At 41.3% G+C, this 19,675-nt stretch overlaps 1 protein-coding gene across 9 annotated transcripts; it reads right to left on the reverse strand.

The window, feature by feature from the left end:
- Positions 1 to 865: 865 nt before the first annotated feature.
- On the reverse strand, positions 866 to 18,571 carry ZNF260 (zinc finger protein 260). Of its 9 annotated transcripts, none has more exons than XM_063614153.1 (4): positions 18,088 to 18,566; positions 14,755 to 14,976; positions 8,904 to 9,031; positions 866 to 5,493 (listed from the first exon to the last, which is right to left on the reverse strand). In XM_063614153.1, the coding sequence occupies exon 4, from the start codon at positions 5,099 to 5,101 to the stop codon at positions 3,806 to 3,808; it is 1,296 nt and encodes a 431-aa protein (XP_063470223.1). In that variant the 5' UTR covers positions 5,102 to 5,493; positions 8,904 to 9,031; positions 14,755 to 14,976; positions 18,088 to 18,566; the 3' UTR covers positions 866 to 3,805. The 9 variants fall into 9 exon arrangements, with proteins under 9 accessions (XP_063470223.1, XP_063470221.1, XP_063470224.1 ...); XM_063614151.1 differs by having other exon boundaries at positions 14,774 to 14,976; positions 18,088 to 18,547; XM_063614154.1 differs by having other exon boundaries at positions 14,751 to 14,976; positions 18,088 to 18,547.
- Positions 18,572 to 19,675: the final 1,104 nt, after the last annotated feature.

Here is a 19,675-nt window from a genome sequence, read left to right on the forward strand (position 1 = left end):
GCTCGTGCCTGTAATCCCAGGACTTTGGGAGGCCAAGGTAGGTGGATCACTTGAGCTCAGAATTTCAAGACCAGTCTGGGCAACATGAACCCTGTCTACGAAAAATAGAAAACTAGACTGGGCGCTGGTGGCTCAAGCCTGTAATCCCAAGCACTTTGGGAGGCCAAGGTGGGCGGATCATGAAGTCCAGAGATCGAGACCATCCTGGCCAACATTGTGAAACCCACTCTCTACTAAAAATACAAAAATTAGTTGGGCATGGTGGTGCACGCCTGCAGTCCCAGCTACTCAGAGGCTGAGGCAGAATCGCTTGAACCCAGGAGGCGGAGGTTGCAGTAAGCCGAGATGGCGCCACTGCACTCCAGCCTGGGCAACAGTGCAACACTCTGTCTCAACAACAACAAAAACACCAAAAAACGTAAAACAATAGCCAGGCAGCCAGGCATGGTGGTGCATGCCTATGGTCCCAGCTACTTGGGAAGCTGAGGTGGGAGGATGGCTTGAGCCTGGGAGGTGGAGGTTGCAGTGAGCCAAGATTGTGCCACAATACTCCAGCCTGGGTGATAGGACCAGACCTTAACTCAAGAAAAGAAAAAGGGGGGTAAAAAGACAAATAATCCTATAGAAAAATGAGCTAACAATATGAAAACTCTCAAAGAAGCAAATCTGGGAGCAAATGAGGTTTATACTCATCAAAGAAGCATACAATTAAGTAGCATCATAGGATTTACTGCAGAGCCAGAGGATATGTTGTTCTTTTGGACCTGACTGACAACATCTATTAAAAAATTTAAAATAACATCTATCCTTTGATCTACCAGTCCCTTCCCTGTAATCTGACCCACAGAAATAAAAACAACTCAAATTGAAGGGGTGATTACATGAATTTTTATTGTAGCATTTCTTATGGTGGCAAATAAGCAAACTGTGAGTAAACAAGGGGCAGCTGAATAAATTTACAGTACACAATATTAGAGAATATGATGTTGCAATTGCTCATCTTACTCTGACCATCATAATCATTCTTTTTGCTGGGTCCAGGACCATGGCTAACTCATGGCACAAAAAGATAGTCCTCCTGGTTTGGTCTGAATTTGAGTCCTAGTTATTCTGGTGGCTTCAAGGCTACACAAGCACATGGACAAAACACTTCAAAAATATGAAAGATAGCCAGGCGCGGTGGCTCACGCTTGTAATCCCAGCACTTTGGGAGGCCGAAGCGGGTGGATCACCTGAGGTCGGGAATTCGAGACCAGCCTGGCTAACATGGTGAAACTCCTTCTCTACTGAAAATACAAAATTAGCCGGGCATGGTGGCACATGCCTGTAACCCCCCTACTCAGGAGGCTGAGGCAGGAGAACCACTTGAACATGGGAGGCGGAGGTTGCAGTGAGCCAAGATCGTGCCATTGCACTGCAGCCTGGGCAACAAGAACAAACCTCCGTCTCAAAAAAAAAAAAAAAAAAAATCATGAGTAGCTTTCTCTGTCAATTTATTGTGGAAAGAAATCAAGTAAACAGAAATTCTCAAAAACATTTGCTTCAAATAAAAGAACACTGTTTAGGTGGAAGATCTCCTTTTTCAGCACTATCTTCCCAAGGTAACAAGGGGGTTGCGATTGACTTGGGTGTGTCTGACATAATTGAGAAAGACATGTAGTCTGCAGGTTAAAAGAGAAGATGAAATCCAGGAGTTAATGTTTTACTCAATGGCTTATAAAAAAAATTTAAGAGTGACACAGTTTTCTTATTTTAAAAGTGGCTAATTTCTAATGCTAATACTGGTTATGCAGAGTATTAAAATTTCTGATAAATGTTTTAGTAAAAACTAATTCTCTCCATGTCTGTGCATATATTATTTAATAATATGATCCTTAAATGTACGTGATCCAACCAACCTGTGGCAAATCATAACCTCTAAGATTATATACAGATTAGAACTACATACAGATTATGTAAAATTTACTCTTGTGACACATGAGTTAGTTTAATTGCATTTAAGTTGCCACCCCAATTAAAAATTATTTCATATTTTAAAGATATGATTTTAGAAATATCTTCTATAGAATATTAGTATCTGACTAGGAATGTAAGTCCATTATGTTTTATGTACAGCTTCCTCACTCCTATCTGGACTTTTTAATTTTCAGAAGTTTAAGGAAATAAATAGCACGAATGATAGAATGAACACAAATATTACCACCACCCAGAATTAACATTTCCTTATGTTTACTTAGAATGTTTCTTTTCAATAAGAAATAGATACAAAATTGAAGTATCCTTTAACTACCATGCTTGGTAACATTTCCCTTCCACCTCCTTTCTTCCTAGAGGTAACCACTCCACTTTTGGGAATTGAGTACATACATATCCTTTCAATCCATTCTTTAGTTTTACATCATTTATCCATAACCAATTCTTAGTATGAGGGCTGGTTAGTGTTGATTTTATTGAAATTCACAGAAGCATCATTACAATATGTTCATCATTTTTCTTCACTCTAATTTTTTAAATATTTCTGTTAATATATAGACTTAATTTGTCACTTAACTGCTAGAGAGTACTCTATTATGTTACTATATCACATTTTATTCATCTATTTCACAAGAGATGGCATTTGTTTCCAAAATTCTGGCTACTATAACTCATGGTGCAATGAATTATACAGCTACACACCAGTACATGACTCCCTGTGTTCATGTTTCTTGGGTATATGCATATATATAGTAGTTCCCCCTTATCCACAGCTTTGCTTTCCATGGTTTCAGTTACCTGTGGTCACCACAGTTCATAAATAGTTGAGAACAGTACAATAAGGTATTCTGAGAGAAAGATCATATTCACATAACTTTTATGATTACAGTATATTGTTATAATTGTTCCATATTATGTTTATTATTGTTTTAAATCTCTTGCTGTGTCTAATCTGTAAACTAAATTTTATCATAGGTATGTATATATAAGAAAAAAACATAGACATAGAGTTTGGTCCTATCTGGGTTTCAGGTATCCACTGGGGGTCTTAGAGTCCATCCCTTGCAGAAAATAGGGGACTACCATACTCAAGAGTGGAACTACTGGGTATTCTGGAATGTTTTAGAAATTCTTCCCTGCCCTAAGGTTTTAAAAACATCTTCTTATAACACTGTTCTATTATTAAGTATTGCTTTTTGCATTTTAGTCTTCGGTACTTCAAGAATTCATAATAAAAATATTTTATCATAGGATGATGGGAGAGATTATTTTTCCATATGAAGAGTCAATTAATTTTTAAATAATCCATGATTTCCCCACCAATCTGGGATACCATCTCTATCAATTACCAATTCCCCATATATTCATGCACATATTTCTGAATCCAATATTCTGTCTCAGTCTGTTTTATGACTGCTTCAACAACAAATAATTTTGATAATTCTAGTTTTACAAGTCATATATGTAGCAAAACATCACAAAAATGATAATTTTGTCTCTTAATTTCAAATCCTCAGACGTCTCATATCTATTTCTTATGCATCTGTAGGCCTTCCAGGAACACGTTAAGTAGCGTCCATGACTAGATCCTAACTTTAACGAGAATACTCCTAGAAGTACAGCATAGATAATGCTTGTTGTGGGAGTTTTGGGGGTATGGGTTTTCTTTATACTATAATACTTATTAAACATCATAGTATTTAAGTTTTGAATTGCTGCTGAAGGACTTCCCACATTCATGTCACTTTAATGTAAAATGAATTTTCCAATACACTATTAAGTGTAAAATCTGCTGAACGTTTTGCTAAATCCAAGGCATTCATAGAGAACTTTAATGAGTATGAATTCTCTGGTGTCTAATGTGATGTGACTTTTGGCTGAAAGCTTTCCCACATTCACTACACTGATAGGGTTTTTCACCAGTATGGATTCTCATGTGCAGAGCAAGGGTTGAGAACTGAGAAAAGGCTTTCCCACATTCATTACAACCATAGGGTTTCTCACCTGTATGGCTTCTCATATGCACAGTAAGAGATGAGCTTTGACAGAAGGCTTTCCCACAGACCTTACACTCATAAGGCTTATCACCCGTATGAATTCTCACATGTACAATAAGTGACGTGATTCGAGAGAAGGCTTTTCCACATTTATTACATTCATAGGGTTTCTCTCCTGTATGAATATTGTGATGTTTAATGAGGTATTGCTTCTGCCTGAAGATTGTTCCACATTCATTACATTTGTAGGGTTTCTCTCCAATATGAATTTTCTCATGCTCAGTGAGATTTGATTTGCCACTGAAGGCTTTCCCACATTCCTTACATGTATAAGGTTTCTCTCCTGTGTGACTTCTCTGGTGTCTAATGAGGCTTGACTTCTGAATGAAAGCTTTCCCACACCCTTTACATTCATAAGGTTTCTCTCCAGTATGGATTCTCTGATGTATAATGAGGTTTTCCTTCTGGCTAAAAGCTTTTCCACACTCACTACATTTAAAGGGCTTCTTTCCAGTATGGATGTTCTGATGTTTAATGAGGTATTGCTTCTGGCTGAAGGATCTTCCACACTGATTACATTCAAATGGTTTTTCTCCAGTATGAATTTTCTCATGCTCAGTGAGATATGCTTTGCCGTTAAAGGCTTTGCCACATTCCTTACATGCATAGGGTTTGGTTCCTGTATGATTTTTCTGGTGTCTGATGATGGTTGGCATCTGAATAGAAACTTTTTCACATTCATAAGGTTTCTCTCCAGTGTGATGTTTCTGATGAGAAAGGAAGTTTTCCTTCTGGCTGAAGGCTTTTCCACATTTATTACATTTGTATGCCTTCTTTCCTGTGTGACTTCTAAGGTGTAGAGTAAGGGATGAAACTCGAGAGCACACTTTACCACATTCAGTGCATTCATGTGATTTCTCTCCAGTATGCATTTTCTTATGCTCTATGAGGTTTTGCTTCAGGCTAAAGGTTTTTCTACATTCATTACATTCATAAGGTTTCTCTCCAGTATGAATTTGATCATGCTGAAGGAGATCTGATTCATGCTGAAGACTTTCCAACATGCCTATCATGCACGTGAATTTAATCAGGAGATTTCCCTCATAATAAGGATGAAAGCTTTCCCACATTCACTAAATTCATATGGCGTATTTTCAATATTAATTCTCGGGTATCTAATGAAGTTAAATTTATGATGGAAGACTTTTCTCACATTGATTACCCTGAGATGAGATGATTACAAAAAGGGATAAAATGTAACATTCTCTTTATATTCTTAATGGTTCTTATACAGCTTCTCTCATATTTAGGTATAAATTGTGTGTAAATTATGTTTCAAACTCTTTTAAACTGAGTCCCATACACAGAAGGGTAGTCTTGAAGAATCAATGACTGTGTTCAGAGGAAATACTTTATTTCCTAAATTTTCCCTCAGTCCGTATTTTCACAGAGAAAGATGAGACTTAACTTACAAGTCTTTCATGTTGTGTCTTTATCTGTTTATAAACTTCCCAGGCTTCTTCTAAAAGGAAGTACAAAAAAATCATTGAAAAAGAGTTAATATAATATATAGTGCCTGGCATGTAATAAGCATCCAATAAATTAGGTTATCATTATCATCAACATAACATCACTAACACTTTTGAAGTTTCCCAATATTAATATAATTTCAGAAATGTGTTACTATAAAATAGATTCTTTTTTTTTTCTGAGACGGAATTTCGCTCTTGTTGCCCAGGCTGGAGGGCAATGGTGCGATTTTGGCTCACCACAACCTCTGCCTTTTGGGTTCAAGCAATTCTCCTGCCTCAGCCTCCCGAGTAGCTGGGATTACAGGAGCCCGCCACCATGCCTGGCTAATTTTTGTATTTTTAGTAGAGACAAGGTTTCTCCATGTGGGCCAGGCCGGTCTCGAACTCCCGACTTCGGGTGATCCACCCGCCTCAGCCTCCCAAAGTGCTGGGATTACAGACATGAGCCACTGTGCACGGCTGTAAAATAGATTCTTTATCCAAGCCTAGTCTCATTATAAAATAAAGTTCAAATACAAATAACATTCCCAGGTATGTGTAATTTTAACTGCTTTTAAATGTAACGCAGCACACTTCATAAATCAGTAAAATGAGAGAAAACAAGGCTAGGTATGGTGGTTCACACCTATAATCCCAGCACTTTGGAAGGGTGAGGCAGGAAAATTGCTTGAGGCCAGGAGTTTGAGAGCAGCCTTGGTAACATAGCGAGACTCCCGTCTCTATAAAAAATTTAAAAACTAGCCAGGCATGGTGCCTGTAGTCCTAGCTACTAAGGAGACTGAGGTGGGCAGAATGCTTAAGCCCAGGATTTCAGGGCTGCAATAAGCTATGATTGTGCCAGTGTCTGGGTGACAGTGCAAGACTTGATCTTTTATTTTATTTTTTTGAGTTGGAGTCTTGCTCTGTCACCCAGGCTGGAGTGCAGTGGCACGATCTTGGCTCACTGCAAGCTCCGCCTCCTGGGTTCACGCCATTCTCCTGCCTCAGCCTCCCGAGTAGCTGGGACTACAGGCACCCACCACCATGCCCTGCTAATTTTTTGCATTTTTAGTAGAGATGGGATTTCACCATGTTGGCCAGGATGGTCTTGATTCCTGACCTTGTGATCTGCCCGCCTTGGCCTCCCAAAGTGCTGGGATTACAGGCGTGAGCCACCGCACCCAGCTGACTCGGTCTTTAAAACATAAAGAATAGGTGAGAAACAGGATGAAAGGACAAATACTTAAAAGACTGGGAGTGCACAGGAAGACAGGGCAAAAATAAAATGAACAGAAAAGTTTAAATAAGGTGCTTATTTCTATGTCTTCCCGCAACACCATTAAAATGACAGTAAAAGGGTGAAGAGGGACACATAAGAACTAAAAGGTTAAGAAGATATCAGTGGACAAAAAGTATTAGGAGGACTAGGGATAGTGGCTCATTCCTGTAATCCCAGCAGTTTGGGAGGCCAAGGCAGGAGGACTGCTTGAGGCCAGGAGTTTGAGATAAGCCTAAGCAGTACAGCAAGGCTTTATCTCTACAAAAATTTAAAAAATTAGGTAGGCGCGGTAGCATACACCTGTAGTCTTAGTTACTTGGGAGGTTGAAGTAGGAGGATCGCTTGAGCCCAGGAGTTAGAGGCTACAGTATGCTATGATCATGCCATTGTAATCCAGCCTGGGTGACAGAGTATGACCTTGTCTCTAAAAAAAAAAAAGTATTAGGAAATTTTGGAAAGAAAGTAAATAGAGAACTGTAAATTAACAGCAGAACTGAGTGGTTTAAAGAAAAGCCAGCAGATGTGGGTGCCACCTTCACAGGTCTGTAACGCAGATATTGACAGATAGGCTCTATTAGTGGAGAAACTGGGCAAGAGTGGAAGGCAGGGCTTAAAAAATGACTGTGAAAGGACCAGCTAATGCCCTGAACTCTCCTAGCTGGACAGAAATGTGAAGTTTATCATCCAGACAAAACCAAGAGGCTCCAAATTTAGTGATGACCAGCAAGGTAATGAGAGCATCCTAGTAAGAGAAGAATGAGTAAAAGTTTATACGTGTAACAGAGGCTCTTCTACTGTTAGATTCCGAGAATGCTGGTGGTTGCTAGGTGTCAGATGATCGAATAATTATTTTCTTTTTTCTTTCTTTTTTTTTTTTTTGGGATGGAGTCTCGCTCTGTTGCCCAGGCTGGAGTGCAGTGGCACGATCTCGGCTCACTGTAACCTCTGCCTCCCGGGTTGAAGGGATTCTCCTGCATCAGCTGCCCGAGTAGCTGGGATTACAGGCGCCTGCCACCGCGCCCGGCTAATTTTTTTATTTTTAGTTAGAGACGGGGCTTTGCCATGTTGGCCAGGCTGGTCTTGAACTCCTGATCTCATGATCCACCCGCCTTGGCCTCCCAAAGTGCTGGGAATACAGGCATGAGCCACTGCACCAGGCCCGGAAGAATTATTTTCTGAAAAAATGAGAAGACCATGAGAACACCTACAGATGCTAACATTTGGAATCATCTAACGAAACACATCTATATTACTGATTGATGCACAGTGAAAACCACCATTTTACAAGCCCCGCTTATGTACACAAATTAATGTAGAGCTAAAGATCAGAAAACATTTGATGAAAGCCCTAACATCAAAGCCAGATCAAACAAAATACAAGGTAAACAGCAGAAAAACTCACCCATATAACACTACAATTAATATCATGGAAAGTTAGGAGATTACTATTATCACTGCAATGAAATATTAACAGTGTTCTATAAAGAGGTGTTTTTAGAAATAAACAATATTAAATTGATCTTAAAAATTCAGTATGTTGGGGAAAGAAAGTCTAGAAAATCTCCTAGAATAAAAAAAGGAAGAATGGAAGAAGGGAGAAAGAAAGAGTGTAATAACTGGAACATTAGTGGGTTAGTGGAAGAATCTAGAAGGTCCAACATCTACTAAAGAAGTTCCAAAGAAAGTATGAAGAAAAATGAATACAGGACATTTTCAAAGAGCTAATAAAGAACACTTCCCAGAATTACAAATCATGAGTCTACATACTTAACAGGCCCATTGAGTACAACGAACATTCCATTTAAAAAGATCCTAGCGAAAGCACATCAATACAAAATTTCAGCTAGGGATAAAAACAGGATCCTAGTTTGAGAACAGCCTGTGCAACACAGTGTGATCTTGTCTCTACTAAAAATAAAAAAGATTATCTGGGTGTGGTGGCATATACCTGTACTCCCTTCTACTTGGGGAGGCTGAGATGGTAGGATGGCTTGAGCCCAGGAGAGTGAGCTACGATTACGCTACTGAACTCCAGCTTGGGCAAGAGTGAGACCTTATCTTAAAAAAAAAAAAAAAAACAAAAACCTAAATGTTCCAAAACATTATTTATCATTTAAAAGGAAATAAAAGAAAAAGACATACCACATCAAAAAGGCATCAGATTGCAAGACAATGGATAATCCTAACCATAAGTTACTTCCAACCTAGACTTCTAGGTTTTACAGTTCTGTTTGAAAGCTTCGGAAGAATCAAAACGCAAAAATGGAAAACTAAGCAAACAAAACAAAGCAGCAAATATTAATTAAAAGACAAGCAAAACGTTACAGAAGAAATCAAATCGAATCATAGCAAATCATTTGGTTTACCAGTCTACAATGCTTACAATGTTATAGTTATGTAAATGCTTACAAATGCTTTAATAAAAAAGCAGTGATCTTACTAGTATCAGAAGTCAGAAGGGGAAGTATGGGTATAACATACTGGGGGTAACATTTCAGAACCCCGTTAGTAACCGAGAAAACAACCACTCTCAACCTCTGAATTCAAATCCATAAAATACAATATAAAGAAAAATGTATATACATTTATAACATATTTTATTAATCAGTTTATCCTATATCTTGAAAATAGATTATAAACCACCTTTTTAAATGCCCAAAGAACATTCTCAAAATCAGCCCATATAGTAGCCTATTCCACAAAGTAGTAAAGGATGGACAAAATACTCTGACCAAAAAAACAAAAAACCCAACACATAGAAATGACAAACAAAAACAAAACCTTTCACTTGTAAATTTCAAAATCTATTGGTTTGAACAAACCCTTTGGCCAGGGAAAATTAATGCTTGGAGAATGAAGTTTTAGCATAAAAGCTTACATCATTTTAAAAAAAGTAATAAAATAAGCACTCAAAGTAATTAACATAAGAAAAAGTAAATATAAGAAAAACAGACTGGGCGCGGTGACTCACGCCTGTAATCCCAGCACTTTGGGAGGCTGAGGTGTGCAGATCACTTGAGGTTAGGAGACCAGCCTGGCCAACATGGTGAAACCCCATGTCTACTAAAAATACAAAATTAGCCAGGTGTGGTGGTGTGCACCTGTAATCCCAGCTACTCGGGAGGCTGAGGCAGGAGAATTGCTTGAATCCGGGAGGAGGAAGTTGCAGTGAGCCAATATTGTGCCACAGCACTCCAGCCTGGGCAACAGAGTAAGACTCTGTCTCAAAAAAAAGAAAAGAAAAGAAAAACAGAAAATTAGTAAAAATAGGAAAAAGAAATTAATGTATTACAAACAGAAAAAGAGAAATAATAAATTCATGAGTGGATTCTTAGGGAAAAACTTAAAAGAAGTAAGAGTAAAAAAGAAAAAGATATTTGGAAATAACTATAGATAGAAAATCTGGACAGTACAGACTATTTTGTTAAACCCCATGCAAATAGAAAACTTAGCAAGTATAACCTATGCAAACTGAAACCAGAAAAGACAGAAAACCTAAACAGAAACATAAACATAGTACAAAATAGGGCTGTGTGTGGTGGCTCACACCTGTAATCCCAGAACTTTAGAAGGGTGAGGCAGGTGGATCATTTGAGCCCAGCAGTTCAAGACCAGCCTGGGCAGCCAGGCACGGTGGCTCACGCCTGTAATCCCAGCACTTTGGGAGGCCAAGGCAGGCAGATCACAAGGTCAGGAGATCAAGACCACTCTGGCTAACACGGTGAAACCCCGTCTGTACTAAAAATACAAAAACAAAAAAAATTAGCTAGGTGTGGTGGCGAGTGCCTGTAGTCCCAGCTACTCGGGAGGCTGAGGCAGAAGAATTACTTGAACCTGGGAGGCAGAGGTTGCAGTGAGCCAACATAGCCCCACTGCACCCCAGCCTGGGTGACAGAGTAAGATTCCATCTCAAAAAAAAAAAAAAAAAAAAAAAGACCAGCCTGGCCAACACTGTGAGACCCTGTCTCTACAAACAATTTAAAAATTAGGTGGGTGTACTGGCAGGCGCCTGTAGTTCCAGCTGCTCACAAGGTTGAGATGGGAGGATTACTTGAGTCAGGAGTTCAAGGCTGCAGTGAGCTGTGATCATGCCACTGCACTCCAGCCTGGGAGACACAGTAAGACCTTGTCTCAAAAAAAAAAAAAAAAGAAAGAAAGAAGAAAAAGGAAAAAATAGAGCTCTTGCTCCTTAAAGCCCAAAGCATGGATGGCTTAGCATGTGAATTTTACCAAACTTTGATTAGATAATGGTATTATTTAAGTTTTCCAATTACTTTTTAAAAATTCATGAAAATTGGTATGATGCATAACAGATCAGGACTTATGCTACTATATTCCAAACAATCCAAAAGAAAATTAAAAATTACATCTCCTTTGTAATTAAAACCCTAATCCTTCACACACTTATCAGAATTGAATTTTTAACACTGTAAATGACAATGCTGAACTGAACTAGAAAACATAATCAGAATAACAAGTAAAATGGTTCTTTCAACATTTATCCCATGGTTTAAAAAATATTCTCAGGACCGGGCGCAGTGGCACATGCCTGTAATCCCAGCACTTGGGGAGGATGAAGCAGGCAGATCACTTGAAGTCAGGAGTTTGAGACCAGTCTGGCCAACATGGTGAAACTCTGTCTCTACTAAAAATACAAAAATTAGCCAGGCATGGTGGTGGGCACCTGTAAATTCCAGCTACTCAGGAGGCTGAGGCAAAAGAATCACTTGAACCTGGGAGGCAGAGGTTGCAGTGAGCCAAGATTGTGCCACTGCACTCCAGCCTGGGTGATACAGCAAGACTGTCTCAAAAAATAAAATAAGGCTGGGTGTGGTGGCTCACGCCTGTAATCCCAGCACTTTGGGAGGCGGAGGCAGGCAGATCACAAGGTCAGGAGTTTGAGACCAGTCTGGCCAACATAGTGAAACCCCGTCTCTACTAAAAATACAAAAAATTAGCTAGGCATGGTGGTGGGCGCCTGTAATCCCAGCTACTTGGGAGGATGAGGCAGCAGAATCACTTGAACCTGGGAGGCAGAGCTTGCAGTGAGCCAAGATCGCACCACTGCACTCCAGCCCAGGTGACAGTGTGAGACTCCATTTCAAATAAATAAAAAAAAAAATAAAATAAAAAATGCTTTCAAAATATAAGTCAAAATGCTGTAATGGCAAGCAAACTCTTAATTGTATTATGTGTAAATAGTGACCTGTTAAAACAAGGGTTGGTGCCAGGCTCGGTGGCTCACGCCTGTAATCCCAGCACTTCGGGAGGCCAACGCGAGTGGATCACCTGAGGTCAGGAGTTCAAGACCAGCCTGGCCAACATAGTGAAACCGTGTCTCTACTAGAAATACAAAAAATTGGCTGGGCATGGTGACATGTTCCTGTAGTGCCAGCTACACAGGAGGTGGAGGCAGGAGAATCGCTTGAACCTGGGAGGTGGAGGTTGTAGTGAGCCGAGATCGCACCATTGCACTCTGGCCTGGGCAACAAGAGCGAAACTCCATCTCGAAAAATAAATAAATAAAATAAAAAACAAAAACAAGAACAAAAACACCACAAGGTTGGCAAACTAAAAGAGTTTTTCTGGAACATGGCCATGTTTATTTATTTTCTTGTCCATGACTACTTTCACAGAATAATGCTTGAGTTGAGTAGCTGCAATGGAGACCCTGTAGCCTACAAAGACTTAAATATTAACCATCTGGCCCTTTACAGAAAAAGCTTGCTGAACTTCTGTCCTAGAGTAGCAATTCCTCCATCTTCTATCTGGCTGAAACCAGGGTGCATTGTTGATCCAGCTCCAACCACAACCAGATAATAAAGAGAGAACCTGGGAGGAATCCATATCCTTCAGGGACCATAAGCACCAAAGTTAGCATGCAAATATTGACTATTCACCACATGAGTGTTATGTGACTAAGAAATCAGTTCCTATATTCCTTAAACTGGCATTTTGAGGTTTATTATAGTCACTTAGCTTTACTGTGATTAGTACACTTTTTATTGCTTTATATATCATGAATCTGAGATGCCTAACAAATACTAATCACCAGCCTGGACCTCTCTCCTCCACAATCAATTCAAATATCCAGCTGACTACTCAACATTTCCACTTGGATGTCTAATAGTGATCTAACTTACCCTGCCCCTATTCAAACTCTTGCTCCAGCTCCCAAACCAACTCCTCTCAAATTCTTCTCATCTCTTTAAATAGCAATCTCATTCTCCTTGTTGCTCAAACGATACTTCTCTTTCAGTCAGATTACACACTTTTTACAACCTTGTCGCTTACTGGCTATTTTGGACAATCCTCACTGTGACCACCAAGGTCTAAGCCACATGTCTTGCCTGGATTATTTAACAGCCTCCTTACCAGTCTTGCTACTTTAGCTTTCACCTCTTTACAGTTCTCAACACAGCAGCAACAGTAATCTTGTCACAGTCAAATCATGTCACTGCTCTACTTGAAAGCCTTTTTGTATCCTCATAAAAACATTTAGAAGCATACAGCAGACACTGTTAACAGTGGCTGCTTCTGGGAAACAGGGGATTGAGGGCCAGGAATGAAGAGACATATCCGATTGTTTTAATTTTCTATCAAGTATACATATTAAATTTTGACAACAGTATTATTTCTTTTTTTTTTTTTGAGATGGGAGTCTCACTCTGTCACCCAGGCTGGAGTGCAGTGGCGCGATCTCGGCTCACTGCAACCTCCGCCTCCTGGGTTCAAGTGATTCTCCTGCCTCAGGCTCCTGAGTAGCAGGGATTACAGGCATGCACCACCTCGCCAGGCTAATTTTTGTATTTTTAGTAGAGACGGGATTTCACCATGTTGGTCAGGCTGGTCTCGAACTCCTGACCTCATGATCTGCCTGCCGCGGCGGAATTAAGTGCTGGAATTACAGGCATGCACCACCATGGCCAGCCATTATTATTTCTTTTTAAAATTAACAGGGAAATGAACTAATAGGAAGTCAGCACTAATCCCCAAGCCTGTAATATTGTTAAAAAGCAGGAGGTGACACAGTGTTGGCCTATGATGGCTGGAGTTAGGAAGACAATCGAAAACAAGAGTAAGGAAGTAAAATTCAATTCTGAGGAATATAACAATGGAAGGAGAAAGAATGATAGAAAGTTAAAACGTAAAGAAAAGAATCTACTTGCTAGTTTTTGAAAGTTTTTTTATTGATACATAATAGTTGCACATAGAATGATTAATTTTTTTCATTTATTATTATTATTATTATTATTTTAGACAGAGTCTCACTCTGTTGCCCAGGCTGGAGTGCAGTGGCACAATCTCAGCTCACTGCAAGTTCCACCTCACAGGTTCACGCCATTCTCCCGCCTCAGCCTCCTGAGTAGCCGGAACTACAGGCGGCAGCCACCACGCCTGGCTAATTTTGTTTTTGTATTTTTAGTAGAGACAGGGTTTCACTGTGTTAGCCAGGGTGGTCTTGATCTCCTGACCTCGTGATCTGCTGGCCTTGGCCTCCCAAAGTGCTGGGATTACAGGTGTGAGCCACCACACCTGGCCAGAATGATTACATTTTAAAGAAAATAACTTACATGCTAGTTTTTGAAAGCTAACAGATCTATGAAGGACTGAATGCTTAAGGAAATGCATCTAGGCATACAGGGAAAAGTGAAAAATGGAGAATGTTAGTGAAAGGAAGAAAAGTGAAATTGAGGCTGTAAAAAAATCACAAAATTGAGGCTGCAAATGATGTAGAATTACTGGCATCCAGAATAGATTTTAGAAGAGCAATCAGTCCTCTAGAATCTGATAAAAGGGATACATAGATTCAGGAAGACAGTCTGGAAATGTCATTTAGGTATCTAAAGAATTCCCAGCAACAGTCACACTAAAAGACAAAGGCTAGTATGAAAATCTCAAAAAAAAAAAACAAAAACAAAAACCCCACAACTCAGAGGCTGCAAATTCTCACTGAATAACTGCAATAAGTCTTTATCTCATTCATACCTACCAGGTTCTTGCTTACTCACACAAAGAGAACCTTGTTTACATTTCTTTCTCAATCATCTGTTGCTGTTCTTGTTTTAAGTGCTGACTTTAAACTTGTGAGCAGAAAAATGACACTGGACTTGGATGTTATGGTTGGGGAACAAAGCAGCATCCCAAAATTCAGGGAGAGCCCTTAGAACTGTAAGAGGTTTTGCAGCTCCTGAGGATGTACAAGGAAGCGGGCCTGTGAAAAAGAACAAAGTAATGATGACTCTTTGGCTTTGGCCTACATGTGAGCAAATGGAAAAAGAGTATTTGTACATAGCGTCTTAGGCCAGATCCATTATGCCATTCAAAAGCTCTACACATTTCAATGGCTGGGCACGGAAGCTCACGTCTGTAATCTCGGCACTTTGGGAGGCCGAGGCGGGCAGATCACTTGAGGTTAGGAGTTCAAGACCTGCCTGGCCAACATGGTGAAACTCTGTCTCTACTAAAAATACAAAAATTAGCCAGGCATGGTGGTGGGCACCTGTAATCCCAGCTACTCAGGAGGCTGAGGCAGGAGAATCACTTGAGGCCAGGAGGCAGAGGTTGCAGTAAGCCAAGATCACGCCACTATACTCCAGCCTAAGCGACAGTGGAGACTCCGTCTCAAGGAAGGAAAAAAAAAGCTCTAAACATTTCAAAAATGAGAAACAGAAGGGACCTTATTTTCAGAATTTAGGTTACACAGAGAAACTATGAGAGACTAAGATGCCAGAGTTATCCACAATCACAACCTGTGCAGGTTCCTTCAAGCAGGTGTCACTTGTGACCTTGCTCCTGACTGAAGTCACATTTTTGAATATAATTTTTCCTCATAACACTTTTCTCATAAATATGAAGTAACCAATCTTGAGTGATACGGAAAAAATACAGGAAATTATTCTGATGGCATTTATAGGTCAGAGCTCTAAAAAATTTAGAGGACTAGTATTTTACTTAACTAGGAGAAGTTAAATATAATAAGTGTCCTATAATAATAGTTTTCCCTTGATATCACAGGAGATTGGTTCCAGGATCACTGTGGATACCAAAATCTGCAGATGCTCAAGTCCCTTATACTTTAAATATAAAGCCAGGCACGGTGGCTCACGCATGTAATTCCAGCACTTTTGGAGGCTGAGGCAGGTGGACCACCTGAGGTCAGGAGTTCGAAACCAGGCTGGCCAAGATGGTGAAACCCTGTCTCTACTAAAAATACAAAAATTAGCTGGGCGTGGTGGCACACACCTGTACCCCAGCTACTTGGGAGGCTGAGGCAGGAGAATCGCTTGAACCCAGGAGGTAGAGGTTACAGTGAGCAGAGATTGTACCACTGCACTCCAGCCTGGGTGACAGAGTGAGACTCCATCTCAAAAAAATAAAAATAAAGTGAATGGGGCCGGGCGCGGTGACTCACGCTTGTAATCCCAGCACTTTGGGAGGCCGAGGCGGGCGGATCACGAGGTCAGGAGATGGAGACCACGGTGAAACCCCGTCTCTACTAAAAAATACAAAAAATTAGCCGGGCGTGGTGGTGGGCGCCTGTAGTCCCAGCTACTCGGAGAGGCTGAGGCAGAAGAATGGCGTGAACCCGGGAGGTGGAGCTTGCAGTGAGCCGAGATTGCGCCACTGCACTCCAGCCTGGGCGACAGAGCGAGACTCCGTCTCAAAAAAAAAAAAAAAAAAAAAAAAAAAAGTGAATGGAAGTATACTTACATATAACCTATGCACATCCTCCCATATACTTTAAAATTATCTCCAGATTACTTATCATACCTAATACAATGTAAATATCTGGTAAATAGTTGTTATACTGTATTGTTTAGGGAATCATGACAAGAAAAAAAATCTGTACATGTACAGTACAGACACAACCATCGCAAGCTTAACAACAGTTATGATTCATGTTTGTTGAATCCGTGGAAGCAGAGCCTACAGACACAGAGGGCTGACTGTATGTTCATTCACTGATTCAGCAAACATATACATTTATGATTATGTGTGCTGAGAAACCTTAGTTTACAATTTGTAATGTGATATAACAAATGAAAGGATCAAACTTACTCAGAAGCCTTCTCTAAGATTTAAGAGCCTTAGAACATGGCTAGACAGTGCTATGTATTGCTGAAACAGGTACAGAGGGAAATAGATGGAGGCAGACTGCAGGAAGGAGCTCTTTAGACATAAAGAGCTTGAAGTTCCCTTGCAACTTCCAGGTGGACTGCACATTGGGCAATTAGATAATATGGATTAGGAGCTCAGGACAAGCCTCCAGCAGAAACAGACATTTATTAGTCATCTGTATTAGATGAAGCCATGGCAGTGTAATGTTGTTGCTGATAGGAGTACTTAGAGGTGAAAAGATGATCAAGGCCAGAAACTTAGAAACACAAATAGTTAGGGGTTAAAGCAGAAACTAAGTCCTGTCTTCTTTGTATCTTTTACTTTTTCTGTATATTTCAAAACTATTAACCCTGTTACTTTTTTATTTTATTGAAAAATATGTTAAGAATAAGTGTGACAAGATACTTGAAGATAGAATACTTCTATCTTTGTGTATAGAAGAAAAAAATTTCCCCATATTTACAAAAGGCCGGGGAAACCCTGATTAAATTAGGAGTCAGATTGCTGCCCTCATTGACGAACTAGGGAGTTTCTTGACCTCTGCGCTAAAGGCAGGACAAGTAGCTTCCCAATTCTGTGCCGTCTGCACTATTGGAAACTACCTCTTAAAGATATTCCTTAGTTCAGGGTTTCTCCAAGCAACTGCACCAAAGTTTCTCCAAAGTATTAAGAAAAGTCAATGCCTACTGGGTGTACAGGCATCCAGTAACAAGTTTTTCGGAAATCTTTCCTCTTTAAAAAAATAGTGGAAAGGTAATGCTGATTTTGTTTTCTACTCCACAGTAAGTCTGCTTTTATATAAAAAATCACGTTTAAAATTACTTATCCGCTCAATTCCTTAGCCTTTTCCGTTTCCTATTTTCCAGAAAACGCATCTTTATTATTTTAGAAATGAGAAAAGTGAGGCTTAGAGGTTACTACCTCACAAAGCCATCCGTCCATCCTCACAAACTTGGAACCAGTTTCTCACTAACTCTGCACCCTCAACACCCCCTCACACTCTCGGTCACCCACCCGCGAACCCACCCATACTGTACCCCTGCCCCCAGCCACACAAGCTCGGATCACTGCACATCACAGAAGGCGATTCCTCCCCTCCATACTCCCAGCCCCGTTGCAGGCACTGCAAATCCTCCCTTCCAGCGTCCCTGGCCCGTTTCAGTGTCCAGAAACCCAAGACCCACAGGGCCGAAACCCAACTCACCAACAGACAAAGACGACCATGGCGAGTCGGAGATTCCGCGCCTGCGCACTCCTTCAGCGGGCAGCGCTCCCAGAGGTCCCCAGGGCTGGGCCAGGCCCCGGCTCAGAACCGGACAGAATCGACAGATCTTGGCCCGTCCTCCGTGCCACTCTTTTGAGAGTAGACTACATTTCCCAGAAGGTTCAGCAGTTTGAGTCAGCTTTTCGCGCGAACTTTTCCTCCGCCGGAGCTTGTGGGACTGTCTCCCTGGCCGGGGCAGGGGTGTAAGGCCTTAGTCTTAGTTTACTCTATCCCTGGGATTGGGTAGTGGTGTGCCACAGATGTAACATCAGCTTAAACACGCTGTGCTGACTTTATGTAACAGCCACGGTGCGATACTAAGCCAGGACACCCAGGAGACTCTCAGACACGGTTCGGGAATGAGGGTAATCCCTTTGGCTGGGCTCCAGCCGGGCGCCATCTTGCTCATCGCGGGCGTGGCGCTGAACTACATTTCCCAGAAGGCGCCGCGCCCTCGGCCCCTCCCCTCGCGACTCCCGCGGCTCCGTGGAGAACTGCACGCGACCCAGGTGCTGGGCTGAGAGGGTCAGCTCGGAGACTACTGGATCTGGGGGAGGTTGGAGGTGAAGCGTCTGGAATCCGGTGTGTAGGTTGAGACTGAATATTAAGTCTGTTCAGGCGGAACGGGCCGAGGAAGGGCGGTTGTGAAATTGTGATTTTGTGACTGTATGTCCTAGCACAGTGTGTGTGTGATTGTGATTGTGTGTGACACCTTATGTACGGATGTGGGGAGGACTCTGCGGGTTTCCCGTGAGTCCCTATGTTAGGACTGTTAATGTATGACTGTGTAACGCTGTGTGAGGGTGTGGGTTAGCTGTGACTGTGTGCCCGCGGTGGGTGTGTGATTGTGACTCTGTGACCATATATATGTTCGTCTGTGTGCTGATATAGGGAGCTTTGTACTTGTGTAGTTGTGACTGTGTGTCCTTGTGTGGGAGTATGGAGGGTGGGTGCTTGTGACTTTGTGTCCAGTGGTGGGTGTGTGACTGTGAAGCACTGGGTGTGCGTGGAGTTGAGACTGTGTTTGTGTGTCTTTGACCAAATGTCACACATAGCCATATGTGAGAGCAGAAGACAGCTCGGCCCCGTGATAGTAAAGGGGATTTTTCTATGACACTGAGTTTTGAGTTGGAAACCCCAGTTTCCTCTGATAGCCCTCCCACGGCGGGGGAGGGGAACGCAGAGTAAGCTCTGGCCTTGTCATTTGGGCCCCAGCGGAGGTGTATTGTCTCCCTTCTCACTTCTGTCCTCCACGAGAGGTTCCCCAGAGGGGAGGAAATAATGGTTGTGATATCTAAAAGCCATGTTTAAGGAGCCTTGAAGTTTTCTCTTTGTTACTGAAATGCTTTATTTTTCCAAGACCTGATTTTTTTTGTTTTTGTTTTTTGAGATAGAGTCTCGCACTGTCGCCCGGGATGGTGTGCAGTGGCGCGATCTCGGCTCACTGCAACCTCCGCCTCCCAGGTTCAAGCGATTCTCCTTCCTCAGCCTACCGAGTAGCTAGCATTACAGGTGCCGGCCACCACAC

Source organism: Symphalangus syndactylus, chromosome 13, assembly GCF_028878055.3.
Source record: "Symphalangus syndactylus isolate Jambi chromosome 13, NHGRI_mSymSyn1-v2.1_pri, whole genome shotgun sequence".
Lineage (NCBI taxonomy): Eukaryota > Metazoa > Chordata > Mammalia > Primates > Hylobatidae > Symphalangus > Symphalangus syndactylus.